The following is a 24,719-nucleotide window of genomic DNA, read 5'->3' on the forward strand; positions in this document are numbered from 1 at the left end:
GATCCACAGATGGAGTCTGGGTTAAATAGCTGTAGGTGTATGAGTGCCAGTCGTATTTACCTCTAGTCAGTATGGATCTGAAGGTTTGCTAACACACAGCTAGAGGAACCCAATCATAAGAAGCCAGTAGCTAAGCTGGAGGACAGGACAGTGAGTCAGTCGTTGTGCAGTCTGGTAGCATACGGTAAAGGTTGATAGAGTCATGTGTGACCGATGAAACAGATTGACCCGCGGTCCCAAGTGCCTTGTCACCCTCCACAGTAGTCTGGCATCTGTCTGCCGTGTGTCACCCTGGGACCCAACATGGATACTCAGGCTATTAACCTCTAGCACAGGAGGACATGGCACACTGATGACCCCTTCCTCCCGTTTCACTTGGTCACCTGCCACTCCACCCCTCCACTACTCTACCAGTCTGATACTGGAGCAAAATATTTACCAAAGTATTCATTTTAGCCCTGCTCACCCCACCCCTAGTCTACCAGTCTGATACTGGAGCTAGCTAGCCCTGCTCACAGTATGGAAGAATTGTGTGAAGTAAAAGTGGATCTGAAGGTTTGCCAGTTAGAGGACCCCTCCACTAGTCTACCAGTCTGATACTGGAGCTAACTAGCCCAGCTCACTCCTCCACTAATCTACCAGTCTGATACTGGAGCTAGCTAGCCCAGCTCACCCCTCCACTACTCTACCAGTCTGATACTGGAACTAGCTAGCCCAGCTCACCCGTCCACTATTCTACCAGTCTGATACTGGAGCTAGCTAGCCCAGCTCACCCTTCCACTACTCTACCAGTCTGATACTGGAACTAGCTAGCCCAGCTCACCCTTCCACTATTCTACCAGTCTGATACTGGAACTAGCTAGCCCTGCTCACCCCTCCACTACTCTACCAGTCTGATACTGGAACTAGCTAGCCCAGCTCACCCCTCCACTACTCTACCAGTCTGATACTGGAACTAGCTAGCCCTGCTCACACCTGCACTACTCTACCAGCCTGATACTGGAGCTAGCTAGCCCAGCTCACCCCTACACTACTCTACCAGTCTGATACTGGAACTAGCTAGCCCAGCTCACCCCTACACTACTCTACCAGTCTGATACTGGAACTAGCTAGCCCAGCTCACCCATACACTACTCGACCACTCTGATACTGGAACTAGCTAGCCCAGCTCACTCCTACACTACTCTACCAGTCTGATACTGGAGCTAGCCCAGCTCACCCCTACACTGGCTCCTGTGCCCTTCTCCACATGATAACCTCTGAACATGGCTTAACATCACTGAACATCACTGAACACAGGGCTTTCAGACCTTCCGTCACCAATGTGCCCTACCTGGATGGCTGGAGGGGAGACTAAGTGGGACCTTGAATCAAACAACTGTCAGTGTTAACAATGTATGTCACCATCTCCGAATGGGCCATAAAAGCAAATAAATGAGGGCCATTACAGTGGAGATTGTGATTATGATAATGAGAATAATAAAGGCGATCATCATTACGATCATGATGATAATGATAATACTGTGATGATGAATTATAATGAATAAATCCCTAGCCCATTTCCTAAATGGTGGGATATGTATCACCCAGGGGCCTGCAGCCACCCGACGGCCTTGGAGCAGGGAGTGGGTTGTTGGAGGGTAGATGGTGGGGTACGTGTGCGTGTGTGTGTGTGTGTGTGTGACGTGTGTGTGTGTGTGTGTGTGTGTGTGTGTGTGTGTGTGTGTGTGTGTGTGTGTGTGTGTGTACGAGTGCGTGTGCTTGTCTGCGTGTGTTTGTCTGTATGTGCACATCTGTCAGCCTTTTTTGCTCTCGATCTAAGGTTCCTCTCTCTTTTCACTCTGTCATCCTTCACTATCTTATTTCCCCTTCTTTCTCTCTCTCTCTCTCTCTCTCTCTCTCTCTCTGTCTGTGTGTGTGTGCGTGTGTGTGTACTCGGGGGATGTCTATGTGACTCCAGCCAGCCCTGTGTAGTATGGAGTGTTTGCCATTGCTCATGGAGCACATCCCTGGGGACCTTGGAGTTTACATATCATATTCAAACAGCTTTTGTACTCCTTCTCAATCTAACCAGGCCTCGCTCCCTATTTCACTCCTCTCTCTTTTTCTTTCCCCCATTTCCCCAGTTTTCTCATTTTTTCATAATGCCAGAAGTGTCTATAAGAGGTCTTGGTTTTAATTTTAGTAAACACATTTAAATGATGCAATCTGTTGTTATGCAGACAGAGTTGGTCCCTAATGATCCTTCCATGGAGAGGGTAAATGGTTCTGATGACCAGTGAAGGTTTTTACAGGAAACACATCTTGTGAAACCCTCTCCCTCTAAAACTGGGTCGGTTTGAGTAAACAAGCCAGCAGCCATGTTGAAATTCATCACTCTTGTCTGAGAACGAACTAAGTGGGATTTGTCATAGACATCAGACATGTCATTTATATCACAATGTCAGCACTGCATTCGCATAATGATGGAGTCGACAACGTAGGAGCTCTGGGCCTCTGTGCAAACAACACCAATAATGTGTCTCAAGTCTAGATGTGTCAGAAGCGCTAGGATCTATATCCATGCCTTTCTGTCAAACCCCTCAATCTTTCTTTCTTGTGGCTCCAGAAGCTAAGTGCAAGAGATTAATAAGCAGATTTGTAATGCATGACCTCAGGTTTTAAACCATAATTCATCAGCTGTTTAGCGTTTCTGCTTCTCACCAGATTGAAAAATAGCAGACGCTAAGTAAATTAGTTAGCAGGTCCCCCTCTGTCTCTCTTCTCCCTCACCATGTGACCCGAAGGTACAGTAGTAGGATCTAATGAGCTGCTTGTGTCTTTCTGCTGTTGTTGTTTCCCTCTGGCAGACAGATGACGTGACGCAATCAGAGGTCTCCCTGCAGCTCCAGCTGCAGCTCTCGGACTCCTCGGAGAAGCAGCAGCCCAAGAGGTTACATGTCTCCAACATCCCCTTCCGCTTCCGTGACCCCGACCTGCGGCAAATGTTTGGGGTGAGCTCCCTTCCCTCTCCCTGAACTCACTGGGGGAAACCATTCTTTACCCACCCACACATATCATGGTACCTGCCTGGAGTGTGTATTCTCTCTCTCTCTCTCTCTCTCTCTCTCTCTCTAGAAAGTCACATTAACACACATTTATCCTGATCCCAGAACAGGTGTACTCTCTTTTCCCTGAAAGTGTAACCTCTCTGTCTCGCATTTCACACCAGTCCTTCAAATTAACACAACAAAAAAGTATATAATTATAATGGATCCGAATCAGGATCATTGCCAAAAATCTAATTTGAATGTTGCACGCTAATTTAGGTCATTATAAGCTACAGGCGTTAATTTTCATCATTATGGAGGACTTCAAACTGATGATATTAATTACAGGAGAGCCCTGGCTACGGCGTAATAAATTACTGGACAACATGGCTGCTGTCTCTCTCTCTCTCTCCTTCCTGTGCTGTCTGATTGTTGGGTTTATTGTTTCCAGCTCTGGAGCAGGTCCTGTAGAATCCAAATTGCCTCTGTAATTAGCTCGGAGGCTTTGTGTGCCCGGCCGACGTGTGTGTGCAGCTTATGGATATGTGATGCAAATTTAACAGTGGCCCTCCCAGCAGCCCTCCCCTCCCTAACTTCCGGGCAGTCGGTGGCTGGGTCCTGGGATTGATGTTTGTGGGCTGAGCTGGTTGCTGGTTGGGAGAGGAGATATCCTGTCTGTGCTGTATTAACGTGCCGGCTCAGCTCAGGCTCCACCCCTGGATATGGCCTCCACAATGACCCTGTGTCTGTGTGTATGTGATCAGTGGTGTGCAGCCCCATCCCTCTGGCTCTAATGGCTGCCCTGCCGCCAGGGGCTCAATACACCATTACCGTTACACACGAGCAGAGCCTGCAGACATACAGGCAGGCAGAGGAGAGTGAAAGGAAAGGCAGCGGTGAGATGGTGCATGTGTCAATGGTGGAGCAGTGGAACCCAGCACAGTGCAGCCGAACCCAGCGCTGCTGCCAAGCCCCCAGGACCTCCATCTGCTCCCACAGGTTGTGAAGAGCCCCTCTCTCCAGTTCTCCAGTGACGTGCACACTTAGCAGGGACCCTCCATCAGCCACCAGCATAGAGCTGAAACAGAGACTAGCTAGCACCTGCTAACAGAGACTCTAGCTAGCCCCTAAACAAGGAGGGATGGTTTGAGAGTTACCCTACCCCTCCGTAGGGTTTAAGGGTGCAGAGGATGACTCTCTGAGTCACTAACGAGGCGCAGAATAAAAGACTCATTAAGGCGACTGCTGCAGACCTTAATCAGTGATTAGAAAAGTGTGATATTTGAGAGAGCGGGCGATTAGAGGAGTGAAAGGAAAACACTCCAAGCTAGCGCTAGCTCGGGTAGCGCGGCGCACCATGCTGTGCTGCTTGAGGGCGTCCTCCTCATTCTGCTCCTGGGTTCTTCAACAGTACTCCTCCTCGGCTGCTTGACGAGGGCTCTCAGTGAACAAACACCTCTGGCCCCCATGCTTTCACACTGAGCCCCAGTCTATCTCACCAGCCACTACTCTGCTACTCTCAGACAGTAGCAGCACTACTACACCATGCTACACTACACCATGCTGTATTATGCTAATGATAGCTAGCCTCCTCACAGCATTCAGGTGTTTTAGCGTAGCAGAAGCAGGGATACATACAGTGCCCTATCCGTGGTTGGTAGCTCTGCATTCCAGTTGATCACAGTGTAGAAATGCATTTGCATCTCAGATAGGAAGTGGAGCGAATGAGCGAGGCCTCATAAAAAAGCGTTCTTGAGGTAGGAATATTAAATAGCGCCTATGATTTTTCCCCAACGGATGCTTTTTCTCATTTCCTTATTGATATGTTGATTGTTTACTATGGCTGATCTGGGGGTGAGGAAGGAAGGAGGTGTCGTCAGTCCCCCAGCTCTGTCTCTGTCTCCTGAGACCCCTCCAATTGATGCCATTGTTTATTGGCTTTGGTGCTGATGCAGCTGTTTGCGCTGGGCTGGGGCTGAGCTGGGGCGGAGAGGGCTGTAGGGAGGGAGGAGAGTGTGGGAGCGGCTGAGATCCCCAGTGCCATGTGGGATTCCACTAAGATGACTTCCCCAGAAACTAATTAATCGACACCACAAGCCCATTACTCTTGGTTAAAACAATTAGCATCTGCACATTGCATGGGGAAGCATTGTCATCTCATGCGAAGAGGGGCATCACACTGGGATGTAAATGCCCCTGTGTGTGATGGAGCCGGGTACGGTAAAGTGCTACAATTGGAATCAATAGAGCTGAGCACCATACGAGGCAGATGTGGAGAGGGGAACTATGTAGAATTGAAATCCCAGATGAACAAGATGTACTGTAGTTTGTGGCCTGGGCTGGGCCGCCCCTGGCGTTGTCTGTTGGGAAGGTCATAAATAACTCCAACTTTTTTTCTCAGGCATTGTGGGGGTCAGCACTTGACCCCTGGGGGATGAAGGATGTCATATGTGTTTTACCAGCCCATAAACCCAGCTCCTCCACCAGCCCTCTTCCCTCATCACTCTCATCACTCTCCTATGGCCGGAGCAGGCAGATAATAGCCGGTTCTTCCTAACCCCTATTAGTGGCTCAGTCAAACGATCCATCCATTCCCATTGAGCGCCAACCACATGGAAGGCCTATTTCTTCCCTGTTGTGCCCAAATGAAGGCGATGCGGACCGCTTGACAGGGTAATTACTTTTAATGAAATAATACGGCCATTGTAGACAGCAATTAAAAGTGGCTCTCACTCCACTCATTAGGGGGAACTTACGATTGGCTTTCATTCCTCTGTTTTCTAATGATCCGAAGTGGAGCCTGTTAAAAAAGGCTTGAGCACGTTAACCCCTTGGGACCATCCCTCGAGTCCTGTTCACTGGGAAAACAACACACACTCACATCAACAAAGAGCGAGAAAAAGAGAGGAGGAGAAAGAGAGAGAAAATGGCAGGTACCTGTGTAGATAGAGAGACAGCTCAGCCACCTGTTTGTTGGGCAGGCAGAAGCCTGATGGTCTGTCTCTCTTTATGTCAAAGCCTAGTTAACTCTCTCTCTCTCTCTCTCTCTCTCTCTCTCTCTCTCTCTCTCTCTCTCTCTCTCTCTCTCTCTCAATCGGTTTTCTCTCTCTCTCTATCGGTTATATCTCTGTTATATCTCCGTCTCTATCAGTTATCTCTCTCTATCGGTTCATGGATTTGAGGAAAGGAGTTTTCCTCAGGATCTGCTTCACATCACAACACAACCTTATAAACAACCACCTTGCTATATGTTGATGTAGCTTTTCTCTGTGTGAAACATCTTCTGTTACTCTAACTGTGTTTTTACAATGTTTGTTTTAACAGTTTTTTACATCATTGATTTCATGACATAGAAATAACACAGATAAAACAGAAACTTTATTTTGCATTAAAAAAGATAATTTGATAAGATCACAATATATATTTGATATCATTGCAAAACAATTGTAATATTTTGGCATGGCAACAATAACCGTTTTCTTACTCTTTTCATAACTTAATATCTCCTCTCTTGTCTCCTTTCTCGCCACAGCAATTTGGAAAGATTCTAGATGTGGAGATTATCTTTAATGAGCGAGGATCCAAGGTAAGTGAACTAGAACCCCAGCTGCTTCATTACCATGTACTTCTTCTGTTTAGTAATGATGGCATTAGTGTCATGTGTACATTGGCTCAGACTACTGCTCTCTAAGCCTGGTCCTGGAGAGCTGGAGAACTGCGTTCAGGCATGAACTCCTCTCTCTGCTGCCTCCTTGGTTGTTGTTCTAGCTTTGTGCTCCAGTTGGGGAATCATTACCCCTGTCAATCAATCAATCAATCAATCTGTTATTGAGCTGTTTCAAAATGCACTTCCAGTACTGTAGCTCTCTGGACCAGGAATACAGACCTCTAGTTTAGAGACTAATAGTAAACCCAGATCAAATATCAAGTGCTCTAGCAAATATAGAACCATCACCCCAAAACTGACTCAGTGTCTATACATGTACAGTAGCTCTATACCATGTCCTATATAACATCCTCTGGTGTAAACAGCACAGTGCTGGTCATCCTCTGTTTATGTAATCGTCTGTGCCAAGCTCCAGAGCATTCCATTCATAAATTAGACAGACTCCTCTAGCTGGGTGTTCAACCATGAATGGGATCGATTCCCACTCTTACCTGGTAGTTTGGGGTCTGTATAAGGTATGCAGCCAGCCTCCATCTAGGAACCTATACTCTGCTCCAACTCAGCCCCCACAGCCAGTCAAGATTGAGCACCGGATAAAGCTGCCTCCTCTGCTGTAACAAGCATTTATTGTTTGTGCCCTACAAAGCCATTACCCATGATGCCTCTCTCCTGCACCCTGCGCGCTATATAATGAACCTAGCAGGCCATTAATAAACAATCTATTTTCATGAAGCTTTGGCAATTTGCATTCAATATGTTTGTCTCCTTTGAAAAATGGTGTCTCCACTCTCCCTCCGTGTAAGCTAATTATTTGTGCATGATAAAAAAAGATAGAGGGGCCACAACCATAGTCGGGCAAAATGTCCAAAGGATTAATTTTGCCCTCAATTCCTTTTGAATTTATATCTTTATCTCACCTCTCCCCAAGGACAGCTACAGTGTTATTTATGCCAGGAATGGAGCTCAGAGATCCTGTGTATGCATACAAGATCACAATGCTCTCCATCTCTCACATGTATTATATATCTTCAAGCAATTATCAGCCTGGCCGTGGCTCCCTCTCCCTCCCATCCCTCTATATGTATATATAGAAACCAAAGGACTGGGACTTGTTGGGCCAGCATATCTGAAGGCTGGTGATGGATCTCAGGCCCAGTCTCCCAGTCCCCATAACTCAAACTGGTGACAAAGCCCTCAGGGGAGGGGGCACGTGGGGGTGGAAGATGGGGGATGGGGAGGAGGGTATTTTGGTGTGAGTTTAAAGGCGACATCCCCATTGTAAAGCCACCTTCTTCCACCTCCTAGAGGTAGCATGTGATTTATTAATGTATATATGTTGTTGGTGATATGTATAGCTATTTTATTACCAACCAATACCATGATAGTATGGTAAATGCCCCATCACATTTTAGACACAGCACAATGATGAATACTAATATAATGGTGTCTAAGAAAAAGAGACAACATATGGCTTAATTTAATTTCTACAGTGCATTCTTTGGCTATTGTAATGGATTAGAAATGGTTGATGATGGAATTAAACTAAATTGCTTGAAGAATTTATGAATATTCCTTCCGTGCTCAACTTCATCTCATTCCAATGGGGGTTGGGGGTTGTTTTTCATAAGGCTCCTGTTGAAGTCTTCACAATAATGATTAGTCTATAATGTTGCGTAACAGAGTGTAATGCCTGCGATGCTCAGAGACATTCTCCAGAGGTGGTTTGGGGTGTTTAATTGGGTAAAACAGGCAGGTTTGTTAGTGTTTGTGAGGCTGTCATCCTTATCTCTCCTTGGATCTCTCTTTGCTGTTCCTGACGTCTCACTAACAACTACACAATTAATAACACCGCTTATATACATCTCTACTTCCTGCTGCTCACCTAGTCCTCTCCTTCTTCTCTCCCTCTCCTTCTCTCCTTCTCCTTCCCTCCTTCCTCCTCTCCCCCTCCTACCCTATCTTTTACCCACCCTGTCTACCTTCCTGTCCCTGTCTACCTTCCTGTCCCTGTCTACCTTCCTGTCCCTGTCTACCTTCCTTTCCTGTCTACCTGCCTGTCCTTGTCTACCTTCCTGTCCCTGTCTGTCTTACTGGCCTGGTGACACACGTGGCTCTCTCTTAGGGCTTTGGGTTTGTAACTTTTGAAACAAGCACAGATGCCGACCGTGCGCGGGAGAAACTAAACGGTACAATCGTAGAGGGACGCAAAATAGAGGTGCTTTTCCTTATTTCCTGTTTCTTCTTCTTCTTCTGCCTCCTGCCTGCTGACCTCTCCCATGCCTCTGCTCTCACCTTTGTCCCACAAGAGACCTGCACATAAGCATATGCCCGCTGTGTGTGTGTGTGTGTGTGTGTGTGTGTGTGTGTGTGTGTGTGTGTGTGTGTGTGTGTGTGTTGTGTGTGTGTGTGTGTGTGTGTGTGTTGTGTGTGTGTGTGTGTGTGTGTGTGTGTGCGTGCATGCATAATGCATAATGGTATGTGTCGGAAGCACTCAGCGGAACTAGGAATCCATGCATGTCAAGATGGATGTGCAAATTGTTCATCATTATGACTGGAGAGGGAATGCATGCTCTCATCATCCCATAAGGACCTCACTGTCACGTCTGGATAAAGAAGACCTGTCTACTACCTACCAACACACCCTGTTGACATAATTTGATCTTGACCATTTTTTGTGTGTTTTTTCTTCATTTGGTCTTGTTTACTGTAAATGAAGGCCCCTATTCAGTCATTCCCATCAGGTCAATATGGAGGAAATCTAAGGGGTCTGTCTTTTTGTTTTTCTTTTGAATTCATTTATTTATCCAACCAATTACCTGTTTTCATATCCGTAGGTAATTGGTGCATGCTTTCCCACTTGCTACAGTAATTGAATCATCTCAAAAGAAAATGTAAATGAGGAATAAATTAATGTAAAGGTGATTCAAGGCCATTGTCTCCTCTGGCTATTTTAACCTCTCCAGTCTTGTGAACCTCTATGGTAATTTGCATAATTCTGACACATTTTACTGAATTTGTGTGGTATTTCTCTGCCAGTCATTTGGTCTGCCTTTTGGAAGGGTATGTTATAACTGTGGCACCATTTTGTTTTTGGGGGAACAGGTGAATAATGCAACAGCAAGAGTGATGACAAACAAAAAAGTTGCCAACCCGTACACAAATGGTAAGATCTGCCTCTTGTTTAAGCTACAACTTTGTTCAGATACTGTACATGAATGACAATATTTACTAGTTTGGGCTTCTCTCCTCTCTCTCTCTCTCCATAGGCTGGAAGCTGAACCCTGTGGTGGGTGCTGTCTATGGTCCTGAACTGTATGCTGGTAGGAGATCCTTCTCTACTACACTCCTTTAGTCTAGCACCACTCTAACTCTACTACACTCCTCTAGTCTAGCACCAATCTAACTCTACTACACTCCTCTAGTCTAGCACCAATCTAACTCTACTACACTCATCTAGTCTAGCACCAATCTAACTCTACTACACTCCTCTAGTCTAGCACCAATCTAACTCTACTACACTCCTCTAGTCTAGCACCACACTAACTACACTACACTCCTCTAGTATAGCACCAATCTAACTCCACTACACTCATCTAGTCTAGCACCAATCTAACTCTACTACACTCCTCTAGTCTAGCACCACACTAACTACACTACACTCCTCTAGTCTAGCACCACTCTAACTCTACTACACTCCTCTAGTCTAGCACCAATCTAACTCTACTACACTCCTCTAGTCTAGCACCAATCTAACTCTACTACACTCCTCTAGTCTAGCACCACTCTAACTCTACTACACTCCTCTAGTCTAGCACCAATCTAACTACACTACACTCCTCTAGTCTAGCACCAATCTAACTCTACTACACTCCTCTAGTCTAGCACCAATCTAACTCTACAACAATCCTCTAGTCTAGCACCAATCTAACTCTACTACACTCCTCTAGTCTAGCACCAATCTAACTCTACTACACTCTAGCAGTGTTTCTATCAGACAGACCCAATTGACATCTACCCACTGGTTTTATTAGAATCTGGCTCAGTCTCAACCTGCTTCTAACACACAATTCTCTGTAGATCAAAGTGGATCTGGAATACAATTGTGGGCCAGATAAGAAGTGGATGATCCAAGCCTCACAGAGAGAGTGGAGGCAGCCTGAGCAATTGTTTGTGGGGTGTGCACTGTAAAGCCGAAAAAATATTTTAAGACCAAGCCGCCCCAGCAAACTGTTATCAGATTGGGGAGGCTGCTGCCGTGGATGGATTTGCCAAGTGCGCCAGATTGACTTTTACAGAGCTAACCGAATAAGGGAGATTGAGTGAGCGATATTGTTGGCACCTTCCCTGTGGAAGGCTGGTATTCCTCATGGTCAGGGTAATGGAGGCTTGAGACAAGCTCAGTGGGGTTTTCCCTATCTCTCTCCCTCTACATGCCACATTTATTGCTGTATGTTATATGAACCCTTTGCATTTTAATGAGGGGGAAATGGTACTATTTCATTTGGAAGAAGTGCTGAGCACATCGCGCCACTTTAACGGCTTTCCTTTCTGCTCATTAGACTAAAATCTGTTCATTCCCCGGACAGCTTTACGGCGAACCTCTAAATAACTGTCTATGACAGAAAGCAGTCATCTATCATTTTTATTTAATCTCCAGACCCCCTCACCCTCCTCCTCAACCCCCTCACCCTCCTCCCACCGCTCCCCCGGTTCCAACGCCATCTTCCCTTGACAATTACACCCCCCCCCACACACACACACATCATCCCTTTCCCAATACACACACACAAACACACTCCTCATGAATTCCTCAGATGCATTCAAAATCATGCAGATCACATACAAATGAATACAAGATATGTTTAAATATATTCACAACACAGTTTTTCATAGATTCTCACATTTCTATACAGACATATTCTGACCTATGCAGCACACACACACACACACACGGACACACACACACACACACACAACACACGGATACACACACACGGATACACACACATACAAGCACACTAGCCCAAATCATGTAATAAATCAGAGGGAATGTGGACCACCATTCCAGGCAGGGGGAAAGCGGGGGGGCGATGGTGATTTATTGGCTGCTAATTTTTCAAGACGTCTTGACATAGCACTGAAGTTTGCCAAGCCTAAACGACAACATATGCTTGCCAGCTGGGGAGATGGGAAACATAAATAAGAGATACATTTCTGTAACAAGAAACCTAACTAGGAGCCAACAGGTTAGCCTTTAAAAAACAGCTGACCATGTTTTTGATCATTTTGTTATGACCCCAAATGAAGAAACACATTTTAGTGGTTCCATCCATGGAGTTATTCTTGAATAATCATGACTACATTTAATATACTTTGGGTGGGAGTGAAATGGGATGTAATGGTGATTAATCACTGTTTATCAGTCCTCATTTCTGTGCGGGAGATCAGTGAAATTGGGAGCCATAAATCGTGGCGTGGTGACAGCGCACTCCGTCTCCATTCGTCCTGGCGCTACAGGTTTATTGTCCTCAAAACCCATTCAGGAGAATGAGGGATGAGAGCTTCACGCAGTCTCCCCACTCTTAACCTCTGGCAGGGTACACTGGCTCCTCCTACTGATGGGAGGCTGCATGGCGGTGACTGGGGAAGTGGCGGCGCCAGCCCTGTGGTGTGTACCCCCGGGCCCGTGTCCTCGGCTGCCTCCTGCCTCCTCTCCCCTGCAACCCAAACCTTCCCTGGAGCCCTCAGTAAGGGGGCTGTGGAGGGGTCCTGTGAACAGCAGGCGCATTAGGTTCCCACTCAAATGGACTGGGGGTGGGGGGATGTTAGGGCAGAGACAGATAGCATTGTCTAGTATGGGGATATTTTCGTAGAAAGACATTTTCAGGGAGAAATTTATATTACTATGAAAATATGAATATTATGTAATACCTCAACCCATGAATGATGGTTGGATGTATTTCAATGGTTTATTTCCTAGTATTTTCTATTGCATGGTGTGTCAATTTCAGGACCATGGACAGCTACCAAGCAGCTCTGCCTGCCTACACGAATCGGGGAATCCATTTCAAACAAGCACTGTACGAGTCAGAGAGACCCTTCTTCTCTCTCTGCTACTAATTCCTAAGGGGATAGAAGGAGATGAGTAGAGCTCTTGATGTTTTCACTTCCAAAGGTGAAGTTTGGTGTGGACCGTCTGAAAGCCACCAGCTGAGTAAATGACAGAATAGAAAGGCTAATTGTCATCTTAATATATCTGGACAGATCCTCTCATTGTTGAGGGGATAATTAAGCTCCTGTGGCTTGATTAGATTAAGCTATTTTGGGTCCCCAGTGCTTAGATTAAGTGCTCATTCCACAGATTTATTTGAGCAGGACGCATTAAAGAGATGAACATTGTGAAAAATGTTGGTGTTTTTTTACAAGGCTGGTTTTGACCCCATCATTTGCACAGAGCAGGATTAGGAGAGGTTAGGTCCGACTGGCTGGCTTGCTGTGTAAAGGTATTGAGCTCCCCTCAACTTGACACATTTGACATATGAGGTGCGGTGTGACCCTGTCGCCCTCCAGCACATTACTCCAGGTTTCCCCAGCCATCCATCCTCTCTCTCAGAAAGGTGTTTGACTTTGGTGGCTAGACCAGGTTTGTGCTCCCATACGCCGCTGTAGCTGTTGTTGCTTTTCATGGGTTTACCAAAGTGTGACAACAGCTTTTGATTTATGGGTTATTATTGAAGCAGTGTAGCCTATCGCCAACTCATTATGAGTTTACATTCACATATATCATAGCACGCAGATTGAATACAACACCCCCCCTATACCTAAAATAAGGAAATAGAAGATTTGGAGCCCCAAAAAAGCTAGCGATTTGTACAAGGGAGAAAAAAAACACCCTGAAAATATGAAAGAGGATTGTATTTGCCCTTTAGCTGCTGAGCCTATATGTCAGACTCCCAAAAAGAGACTCATTTAAATGTCAAGGTCAGCATTATAAATCACCAAAGCGAAAGGGCCACCTTGTGATTCTTACCAGTCTATTGCTGCTGCGTCGGCAGCAAACAAAGTGCCCCGGCTGCTCTGGAGGAAATAGGGGCGTTTCCCGCCCAAATGAGATGCAGGCGTTGAATATGTTTGGAGCCCCTAATGGAGGGAGATGTTAGTGGCGTCAGACATTAAACCTGGCTGTTCGTGTTTTTAAAAGCACCACTAATTTGTCTCCCTGTCAGCAGGGTTGCTGGTGTGTACCGTTCATTAGGAAGCTTCCCAATCCCATCCACCTGCAGAGTTAACACTACATTACACTACATACAGCCAGCCGTAATGGTCATTGTCCTCCAGGCGAAATTCTATACCAGTGCATAGGAGTGCTTCTATACGAGGTATCATATAACTCCATTGCAGACTTACTGTAAAATCACTAGGTGCTAGTTTTTCCAGTCCATTGGAAGATAATTTGTAGTGTTATGAATGTGTTGTATGTCTGATCTCCTGCTCCTCCCTATATACCCCCATCACCTCCTCCTTTTCCTACACATTTAAACCCCAGCCTCACTGCAGACTGGAGGCCTGTGATGAATTCACCCAAAACATGTCACGGTAATGAATGAATCAGTCCAGGGGAGATGAGGAGGATGAAGAATAATAGAAGTGATGGGGTAGCAGTGTTGTGATGGAGAGGAGGGAGGAGAGGGGGAGACTAGTGCGAGAGCAGGAGGAGAGAGAGAGAGCAGGAGAGAGAGAGAGAGAGAGAGAGAGAGAGAGAGAGAGAGAGAGAGGAGAGAGAGAGAGAGAGAGAGAGAGAGAGAGGTGGGGCGGCAGGGTAGCCTAGTGGTTAGAGCGTTGGACTAGTAACTGGAAGGTTGCAAGTTCAAACCCCCGAGCTGACAAGGTACAAATCTGTCGTTCTGCCCCTGAACAGGCAGTTAACCCACTGTTCCTAGGCCGTCATTGAAAATAAGAATTTGTTCTTAACTGAAATAAAATAAATAAAAAAAGAGAGAGAGAGAGATATGTGTTTGTATGCAGCGTTGCAGTTCATAATCAGACAGTGACTGGGCTGATTGAAGGTTAAGGAGAGATCTGGGGATCTCTCAGCCCAGAGGCTTGTCCTCTAATCTGTAACCATGGAACTTATATTACTGACCCTGGCACCTCCCCCAACACCCCCACCCCCACCCATCACCATTTTCTGTTAAGCGCTGCTGGAGTAAAAGCGTGGGGCTGTGATAGGCTGGGAGGAGTCACAGATGGGGTGTGGGATTTGGTCAGTCGGATGTTTGGGACTCAGTGGTCCCGCCATCCAGCCCATCTGCTCCGTGCTCCCCCAGGACCTGCACATCCAGCTGCACAGCACATCTCCCGCCTGTCTCTGTCTGGACTACAGCACCACACAACACTGCCCCTTACCTACCAACAACAACCTATAAAAACCTTCCCCCTCAGCTAGCATACTGTTGCCTCAACCAGGTGGAAGCCACAGTGTGGAACTAGTGGGATTGCATCCATTACCAGGCTGTGTTTCAAGGCTAGCCCTGGGTGGCGAGGGAGGCGGTGGCAGGCGGCGTCAGGAAGGATGCGTACAGCAAATGTGGATCCTTGCTGAGTACGGCACAAAGCAGTGGGTTGGGGAAGGGGAGAGTGCTCGATGAGGCACACCCAGAAAAGATTACATCTAATGTTTCCTTGTCTTTCCCTAATGTATTCTGTCATAGGAGAAACCACTGCCACATGTCTTTATATAATGTGTTCTGTCAGTAAGGTAAGCAATGCCAACATTCCATCTCTCTAAAGTCCTCCTTCCTATGTGTTTCTCCACAGTAACAGGTTTCCCTTACCCAGCCACAGGGGCTACGGTGGCCTATAGGGGTGCCCACTTGCGAGGCCGGGGGCGGGCTGTGTACAACACCTTCCGCACAGCACCTCCACCACCACCTATTCCAGCCTATGGAGCGTGAGTATCTGTCTGTCTGTCTGTCTGTCTGTCTGTGTGTGTGTGTGTGTGTGCGTGTGTGCGTGTGTGTGTGCGTGTGTGTGCGCGTGTGTGTGTGTGTGTGTGTGTGTGTGTGTGTGTACATGTATGATGTGTGTTCCAAAGGATGAATATCAAAGCCATAGGGAGCTATAGAAAGCAGAGATAGCATGTTACTGGGCAGGTCTCACTGGACTGTGATGATCTCCTGGTTGATGTGAAGCATTCAGCCTCACACTCCTCTCTTATATCTGCACACTGCCTGCCTGGCTGTCTGCCTGTCTGGGTGGCAATGGGAGTGTAGGGGAGAGGAGAGGTCCAGCTAACCATAGGCCTAGCTTGGCTGCCTGGCTATCTGTGATTAGATCAGGGCCTGTCTGTGGCGATGAGTGATGAGTAGAGGAAAGAGAGAGAGAGGGGAGGGGAGGGGGATGAAGACAGGTCCTAGGGGTTCCCCTACAACTCCCACCCAGGGGAGGGTTCCCACTGGGTTCCTCCCCTCCCTCCTCTCCACAACTCCTTGCTCCAGTGATGAAGACCTCCTCTCCTCGGGTCCTAGGACTCTGGGTCCCCTCCCCACCTCCTCCCTCTCCCCACTCTTGGGTTCTCTCCCCACCTCCTCTCGTCTCCCATCCTCTCCTCTCCACTCCTGTCCCTATGTTAGCATCATGTCCCCACCTCCGTGCTCCTTCCCTGCTCCCCACCACCTCTCCCCACCTCCTCTTTCATCCCTCCTTCCCTTTCATCTTCCTCCTTCCTTACCTCCCCCTCCCCCTCCACCTTTACCTCCCTCCCCTGACAACACTGCAGTGACTGGAAATACAATTTATTTATTTTTTCCAGAGCAGAACATTTCATGGGAGTTGTGAAATGGCTGCATTTCCCCCCTTAATATGTCATTCATTATTTGTGTTGCGCAGCAGCCGGTAAGAGCTGACCCTGTAGACGTGCAGAGCCACTTCCATCACTCTTGTTTTCCACCATGCAGATGTCTGCTTGACTTGCTCTCATTGGAATAGGCTAGGTTCTAAACATCAGTGTGCTGATCCAATCTGTCTGCATATAAAACTGCACAGAACCCAGATGAACTAAGGCCTCTCCACCATTGCTCTCTCATTTCACAGAGTGGTGTACCAGGATGGCTTCTACGGAGCAGAAATCTATGTAAGTACCGTTGTCTCTTTCTCTCTCTGCGTGCTCAGATGAAACAGAAGTAAAGCAGACAAAAGCAGCCAGCCCTGGAGACTAAAACACCATCTCTGCAGCCCCCAGCGTTCCCCCTGCCTCTCTGCCAAGCCCGCGTCGATTAGGCATCTCTCTGCCGTGCCAAGAAACCCGACAACAAAATTTAAAACCCCCTCAGCTCCTCCCTCCTCTCCCTCTCTCTCTTATGATGTCAGACTTTGGCAAACAGACAGATCCGAGCTCAGTGTCCCGTGTCAAGTCGGTCGTCTCTCCCCTTTAAATGGCTTTTGGAGGTGGCTTGTTTCCGCCCTTTATCTGTACCTGTACCTGTCTCTGTGTGTGTGTGTGTGTGTGTGTGTGTGTGTGTGTGTGTGTGTGTGTGTGTGTGTGTGTGTAGCATGCATGCCTGACTGTCTCTGTGTGTCAGGGTGGGGACAACCCTCTCTCTGTCTGGCCTAGGGGGCCTGCGTGGAGCCTTAGTGGGCCTGCATGGGTGACCTTAGTGGGCCTGTGTTGTGTGGGGCCTTAGTGGGCCTGTGTGCCTCCAAGCCATCACGGTGTGAGAGATAAGAGGAGCGGAGGAAGATAAAGGGATTAAGCTTCCCTCTGGGGCTGTTCATGCAGGCAGGGGCCACAGCACACACAGCGTCAGGCCGGCCCCAGTGCACGCTGCCCTTCACAGAGAAAAGCGGGACGCTGTGGAGATAATGCTGAAATTACCAGACTGCCCCAGTTTGACAGCAGTCCAAGCGTTTATGGGGGATGTTATTTGCCGTTTGAATCTGTAGTTTTTTTTTGCCTCTCTGTCCTCTGCAATAGGGAAATGACAGCAGGCACAGACAACAGTGCTACTGATTGCCTCCTACTTTAACCCTGTCTGCATATGAGCAAAGAGCCGGTGTCTGGGAACAAAAGTGCTGGACTCCACAATGATATATGGCTCAAACAAAGCCCCATGTCGTAGCACTGTTTGTGAGTGGCTGTTAGCGACACCAGCGGAGGGAACAGTGTAGAGGAAAAGTGGCTTAATGTGGTCCTGTCGGCCCTGGGCGTTTGGCCTCCCTCCCTCCCTCCCTCCTCTCCTCACCTCCAGCTAAGCCCTGGGTCTCAGTGCCCTCTGACCAGTCCTGGGGTATCTCGCCCCATCGCTCAAGCCGTCAGCCTTTCCCCTGTGCTTACTGACATTAGTTTTGGCAGTGGCCACTGCACGGACACTGAACGACTTCAACTGCCGGAGTGAACCCAGAGGTCTCCTGTGACAACAACAGCAAGTCCCACAAGCCTCTCTGTCCTCCACTATCATTCAGAAGACAGTAGCCATGTCTGTCACTGTCATGACCTAGTCAAATTCCATTCATTTCAACAGTCCTGAAGCACTTGCCATTAAAAAGATCATCCAGGATGATACTACAACATGAGACCCTGCTTCACAGGGAGTATATTAGGAATGGATCTATTCATTGTATTCATTGCACACACACTGCATGTGTCGAACTGCTTTGCTTTATCTTGGCCAGGCGCAATTGTAAATGAGACACAATAACAAATGTGTTGCACTTTGTGGGCAGGATTTGTGGGCAGGATTTGATGTGTGCAAGTGATTTATTGTGTCTGTGTGTTGTTGGGTTTTGTTGCTGTAATCAGCAGCACTGTCCCAGGGCATGGCCATCCCACAGGAACTCCTCTGCCTGGCCTTAGCCATGACTTCCTGCCTCCGTGGGCAGGGAGGATGACTCAAATACAGCGCCTGGCCCATCTGCCCTCTGACCTGATTCCCCAAAGAGCCCTGGCCACAGTCCTTAGACGTTCCATCTCCACGGTAGTGTAGCTCGCCTTTGGACTAATAGAAAACCAGTATTATTACCAGCCTCCTATTAGTGCTGAGCGATTAACTGAAATGTTGGTTATTTTTCCCCCTTTTTATTTCTGTGAGCTCAATGCACACTTTGCGCAGTTTCTCTATAGATTAATCAGATCAAGCCCGAACTGTGCGGTGTAGGAGGGAGTTGTAGTTTCCAACAGGCCAATATTCTACATAGTTCAGAGCAGAAAACGTGGGTAATTAACCACCTACTTGTCCGGTCTGTGTGGGTGCACTGAGAGGGACTAGAAGAGACAGAAGACGTGGAGTAACCACCTACCTGAAAATACATGGTCTAAGTGGTTGACATTTGGATTCAGCAGTCATAAAAGTATGCCTTGTTTACTTTGAAGAACTATTAAAACATTGATTTTGGGTCAGACAGAGGGACTCAAAGAGACAGAAAGAAATAGGGTAAAATAAAACCACCTACTTGTCCGGTCTGTGTGGGTGCACTGAGAGGGACTAGAAGAGACAGAAGACGTGCGCCGTGGGGCAACGCAGGAGATTGGCCTAGTTGTCGTCCGGGTTAGGGGAGGTTTGGCTACCTGAAAATATATGATCTAAGTGATTGATATTTAGGTGCATTCACGCTAACCCAGGTGTACGGTGTTTCCTATTCAGTGCCAGGTAAGTCCTGCCTTGTTTACTTTCCGGAAGAACTATTTAAACAGTGATTTTGTCAGACAGCAGCTCAAGGAGAAATAGAAAAGTTATAATGAAATGATATAAATGATGAAATGATATAGAAAAGATATCAAAATAAAACAAAAAAATATAAACAACAACTAAAATATATTATTAAAGTAAAGTCATCTGAATAAAACATGAATAAGTGGTAAAGTTACTACCATCATGGGACTTTTATTCATTGTTTTCCATTCTGTGTTGTTACACCATTATCTATCTACCAATAGGTTCCCACACAATAAATAGTGCATTTAATGTTTAAAAAAAAATCGTCATGGAAAACTGTGATTATTTTTTAATAATCAAACCGAAACCGAACCGACCTCAAAAAGCACTCTCAGCACTACCACCTATATACCCACCGTAGGATGGAGATGGGCCAATGCTCCATTGGTGCTAATAGAAAAACAGTAGGTGAACAGCTTCATTTTTCAGTTGGAGTAATGACTGCTCTCCCCAATGAAGTTTTTAATTCCTTCTCCCACTCAGGCAAATTAATACACAGGTCCTGACTTCCCAAACACTAAAAAATAAAGAAAGTATTCAAACCCCTTGACTCATTCCATATTTTGTTGTGTTACAGCCTGAATTCAAAATGGATTAAATATATATATATTTTTCCCCATAATGACAAAGTGAAAACATGTTTTTAGAAGTATTCACACATGTTCGAATCATCTTTGGTCTTTCTGGGTAAGTCTCTAAGAGCTTTGCACATCTGGATTGTACAATATTTGCACATAATTACTTCAACATGATTCAAGATCTGTCAAGTTGGTTGTTGACCATTAATAGACGGACATTTTCAAGTCTTGCCATATATTTTCAAGCTGATTTAAGTCAAAACTGTATCTGGGCCACTCAGGAACATTCAAAGTCATCTTGGTAAGCAACTTTTAGGTTATTGTCCTGCTGAAAGGTGAATTTGTCTGCCAGTGTCTGTTGGAAAGCAGACTGAACCAGGTTTTCCTCAAGAATTTTGCCTGTACTTAGCTCAATTCCGTTTATTTGTATCTTTAAAACAAGCATGCCCATAACATGATGCAGCCACCACCATGCTTGAAAATATGAGGAGAGGTACTCAGTGATGTGTTGTGTTGGATTTGCCTGAAACTTAACGCTTTGAATTCAGGACATAAAGTTAATTTCTTTACTTTAAATTGTTTTTACTTTAGTGCCTTATTGCAAACAGGATACATGTTTTGGAATATTTTTATTCTGTACAGATTTCCTTCTTGTCACTCTGTCAATTAGGTTAGTATTATGGATTAACTACAATGTTGTTGATCTATCTGCAGTTTTCTCCTGTCACAGCCATTAAACTCAAAACTGTTGGCATCGTGGTGAAATCCCTGAGAGGCTACCTTCCTCTCCGGTAACTGAGTTCTGAAGGACGCCTGTATCTTTGTAGTGACTGGGTGTGTTGATACACCATCCATAGTGTAATTAATAACTTCACCATGCTCAAAGGGATATTCAGTACCTGCTTTTATATGTTTACCAATCTACCAATAGGTTCCCTTCTTTGCAAGGCATTGGAAAACCTCCCTGGTCTTTGTGGTTGAATCTGTGTTTGATATTCACTACTTGACTGAGGGAATTTACAGATGATTATATGTGTGGGGTACAGAGATGTGAGGTAGTCAAACACTATTATTAAACACAGAATGAGTCCATGCAACTTATGTGACTTGTTAAGCACATTTTTACTCCTGAACTTATTTAGGCTTGCCATAACAAAGGGGTTGAATACTTATTGACTCAAGGCATTTCAGCCTTTTATTTTGTATTAAATTGTAAACATTTCTAACTTCCACTTTGACATCATGGGGTATTGTTTGTAGGCCAGCATCTCACAGCATCTCAATTCAATCCATTTTAAATTCAGGCTGTAACACATCAGCATGTGGAAAAAGTCAAAGGGTGTGAATAGTTTCTGAAGGCGCTGGACGTCTTGGTTTGCTCCTGTGCAACACAGTAGGTGTAAAGATAAAGGGGTCTCTTCAATAATGCAGCAGGCCGTTGCTGCTTCCCCATTCTGAATGCGGGATGAATTTGGGGAGCGTTAACACACCACTGTTCTGTTCTTTCTCATGTGGACCATGTTGTGCACCTACTGTCATGCACTGTGCCACAGAGGGAACGCATGGCTCTCCTCCCCAGTCTCACAGGGGATCACTCATTCTCCGCTGCCTCAGCTACCAAATATTAAACAGCTCCCTCTGGCTGTGTTCTGGGCGTCTTGCACCTTGCCTTGCCTCTGTGCATACTCTTCCATTTAAAGAAATGAGACTTTTTGAATGTTTTCATATGAATACTTGAAAAATGAATAGAATATGCAGTTTTGAAATGTTCCCAACAATGGAAAATGTTTCAAACCCGATGTTGGATCTTTTAGTAAATGCTTGTATTATTTGTTTGACAATACTGGTAATACACATGCTGTGTGTAACTGTCTGAGTTTCCAACAGGGGGGCTACGCTGCCTACCGATACGCCCAGCCCACCACCACTGCTGCCTACAGTGACAGGTGAGTACATTCCACCTGCTGCAGAACATAAAACACATAATATTACTTGAACAATTGGAAGACCATTGATATTGTGATGGATTCAATTAGAAGTTGTGACAAGGTCTGACAGGTGACTTCAACCTTTCCCCCACTCTCCAAAGTATCTCCCACATAGAAGGGTGGAGATAAACTCACTTTGGAGTTGTGACCCTCCCTCAGATTGAACTGTCCATTAGGAGATCCACTATGGTCTCAGGCTAAAGCACACAAAAAAGTAACCTTGTTCGACAAGATGATCTATCCCATGCCTCTCTGCCTTTGATGGGCGAGAGGGCATATCAACTGTATTTATGAATGGCCTGCGGTCTGCGCGAGGAAGGGAGAGAGGGAGAGAGGGATGGCTGGGCAGGGACTCTATCACTTCTGACTGATGTCATTCGGGTTCAGGTGTGCTCCGTTTGAGGAGGTGTGGCTGATTCATTCGGGCCTTCAAAGTCAGGCTGGATGTGGGCTGGTTTGGGAATCTAATCTGGGAGGGATTGAGCATGTCACTTGTGATAACGTACACCCTGCCTGAGAACCTGAAGATCATATCGATAATGTGAGATTTATCTGGCCTCACCCACTGTGAATTATGAGCAGCCGTGCTCGGAGGGAGCAGAAATTGGACAGCGGCTTTTTCCTCTGGGAGGGATTTAATTCCTGTTTCTCTTGCCTATATTTTCCTCCTGAGATTTAATGTAATTCGCCCGAGTTGTTTGTTTTGCTTTGTTTTGCTTCCCTTGTCTGTTTGTTTCTTTTTGAATAAGCGGTCATGCCCATTGGATCAATAGGGGTTTGTCTCAGCAATACCTTATCAGACTTACCAGCGGAGCAATCAGCCAATCATGAAAGGAGGTCACAGGGATCATAAGAGGCTTGTAAAATCCCCATAAAAATGAAACATTCATTTTTCAAAATGCTTGTGCCCAAAGGCCTGATGTGTATTACCGAGGCCCTGCCAGGGGCCAATCAGCGTAGTGAAGCCGCGTGACGTACGTTCTGAGGGGCCGTTTGACCTCGAGGTGGTTAGCAATGCCACTCTGGTGAGAGCCCATTTTGTAGATAGATTAGCCTTAGTGGGACTCTGGGGTTTGGTGCTCACAGTAGATAAGAGTATCACAGAGACCACCCCTGACCATGTCATGGAACAGCCCATCCTCTCCCCTGGAGCCTTCTCATCCAGCTCCTTCCCCCTCCACGTCCTGCTCACTGACCTTGGGTGTTGGACTCCAATGGGACACACCATATTTAGATCTTATATAACTCAATGTCCTCCTCGCCCCGCTCTAGCCTTGTAGGCTGGATGTCTTGTCTCCTTAAGGAAAATGACATTTCTCCCTCTCTCCTCTTGGTTTTTATTCCTGGTTGATTTGGTGCCCTCAGTGCTTGGCTGGAGTGCCTTATCTGCTCCGTACAGACCCTCATTTGCAAGCGAGCATTGAAGAAAAAAAGTAAATAAAGGAATATGTGAAGTCAAGTAAATAAATAAATAAGGGACACATCTTGTCCTGTCTAAGAAGGAAATTGGAAGGATTAGTTCCAAACCAGCAACAATGAAAAGACAGTGGTGTGAGCCCACTGTTCAGCTTGGGTAAACAACAGCAGGGTGAGAGAGCGTACACAGACTGGGCCCAAGCCCTCCAGCACCTCTATCTTTCTCTGTTTTCTTTTCTTTCTCTCTTTCTCTCTCTCTCTCTGTTTCTATTTCTCTCACCCCTCAGTACCCATCACTGCCAACTAATCGAGGTGACAGTGAAAAGGACAATGTGTATTCACAGAGAATGATCCAAGCACCTTTGAACTCCTTTTCTACTCAGCCTTGTATCATTTTCTAAACCAGGGGGTAGAGAGAGGGAAATAATTGTTTTAGAGACTTGAAAGTGTTGACTTTAGGGCCAAGTATCAAACAAGCATTGAAAGTATACTCTATGTCAATGACCCTAATCTCCTGGCCTTTTCCATTGCAGCTATGGCAGAGTCTATGCAACAGCAGACCCCTACCACCACACAATCGGCCCTGCCGCCACATACAGTGTGGGGACCATGGTAAGTCTGCTCTCGCTTTCCTCTGCACCCTGTTGTTGGCTAGCCACACTAACACAGAGCAGAGGCCGCCAGCCGCAGTACTCTGTCGCTCCAGGAGCACTCGGAGATAAAGACCATTGAACTAAGCCAAGTCAGTGGGCTTTATTTCCTCTTGTCATGCTGTTTGGCACAACCTAGTGGAGTGCAGCAGAATTCCCTAGCATGTGGTCATTGTGAATTCAGTGAAATGGATTTGTTTCATGTTATGTCACACAAGCTCACCTCATACATACAAATTAATTTGATTCAGGCTTTTTACTGCTAAAATGAGAATGGTCACTACAGCTAATTCAACCCAAACACATGGGCATCTTCAACACTAGTATAATCATTCTATTCCTGCCACTATTCAACTCAAATGAGTTGTTCCATTCTTCCTTTCAGCCAAACTCTAAACTTAAAGGGGTGAAGTTGAATGGTTAATGTCTGTTTTTAGCTAGCTTTTGCAGCTAACATCAAAGATGAAAATGTTATCAGTAAAAGACCATCCTATAATGGGGAGATAGTTTCTCAGTGTTTTGTTTTACAATGAGGGCATGGGACTGGGCTCATAGACTAATTTGAAAGATTAACGACCATCAAACGCATGCAGCAGTGTGCCGTGGGACATGGAAGAGAAAGAGAGGGATGGGGGGAGGGAGTTCTCTCACTCACCCCTCCAGTCCACAAGGTTGATGGGA

At 46.2% G+C, this 24,719-nt stretch overlaps 1 protein-coding gene across 1 annotated transcript in view; it reads left to right on the forward strand.

Moving 5' to 3' along the window:
- LOC115123199 (RNA binding protein fox-1 homolog 3-like) overlaps window positions 1–24,120 on the forward strand; it is a 104,997-nt gene extending 80,877 nt beyond the window's left edge. Inside the window, exons 3-11 of the mRNA XM_065015773.1 lie at window positions 2,850–2,993; window positions 6,562–6,615; window positions 8,819–8,911; window positions 9,799–9,859; window positions 9,963–10,016; window positions 15,514–15,646; window positions 16,789–16,828; window positions 21,872–21,930; window positions 23,922–24,120. Of these exons, the coding sequence (XP_064871845.1) occupies window positions 2,850–2,993; window positions 6,562–6,615; window positions 8,819–8,911; window positions 9,799–9,859; window positions 9,963–10,016; window positions 15,514–15,646; window positions 16,789–16,828; window positions 21,872–21,930; window positions 23,922–24,120 (837 nt within the window). The remainder of the gene's footprint in view (window positions 1–2,849; window positions 2,994–6,561; window positions 6,616–8,818; window positions 8,912–9,798; window positions 9,860–9,962; window positions 10,017–15,513; window positions 15,647–16,788; window positions 16,829–21,871; window positions 21,931–23,921) is intronic.
- Window positions 24,121–24,719: the final 599 nt, after the last annotated feature.

Source organism: Oncorhynchus nerka, unplaced genomic scaffold (assembly GCF_034236695.1).
Source record: "Oncorhynchus nerka isolate Pitt River unplaced genomic scaffold, Oner_Uvic_2.0 unplaced_scaffold_1284, whole genome shotgun sequence".
Classification (NCBI taxonomy): Eukaryota; Metazoa; Chordata; class Actinopteri; order Salmoniformes; family Salmonidae; genus Oncorhynchus; species Oncorhynchus nerka.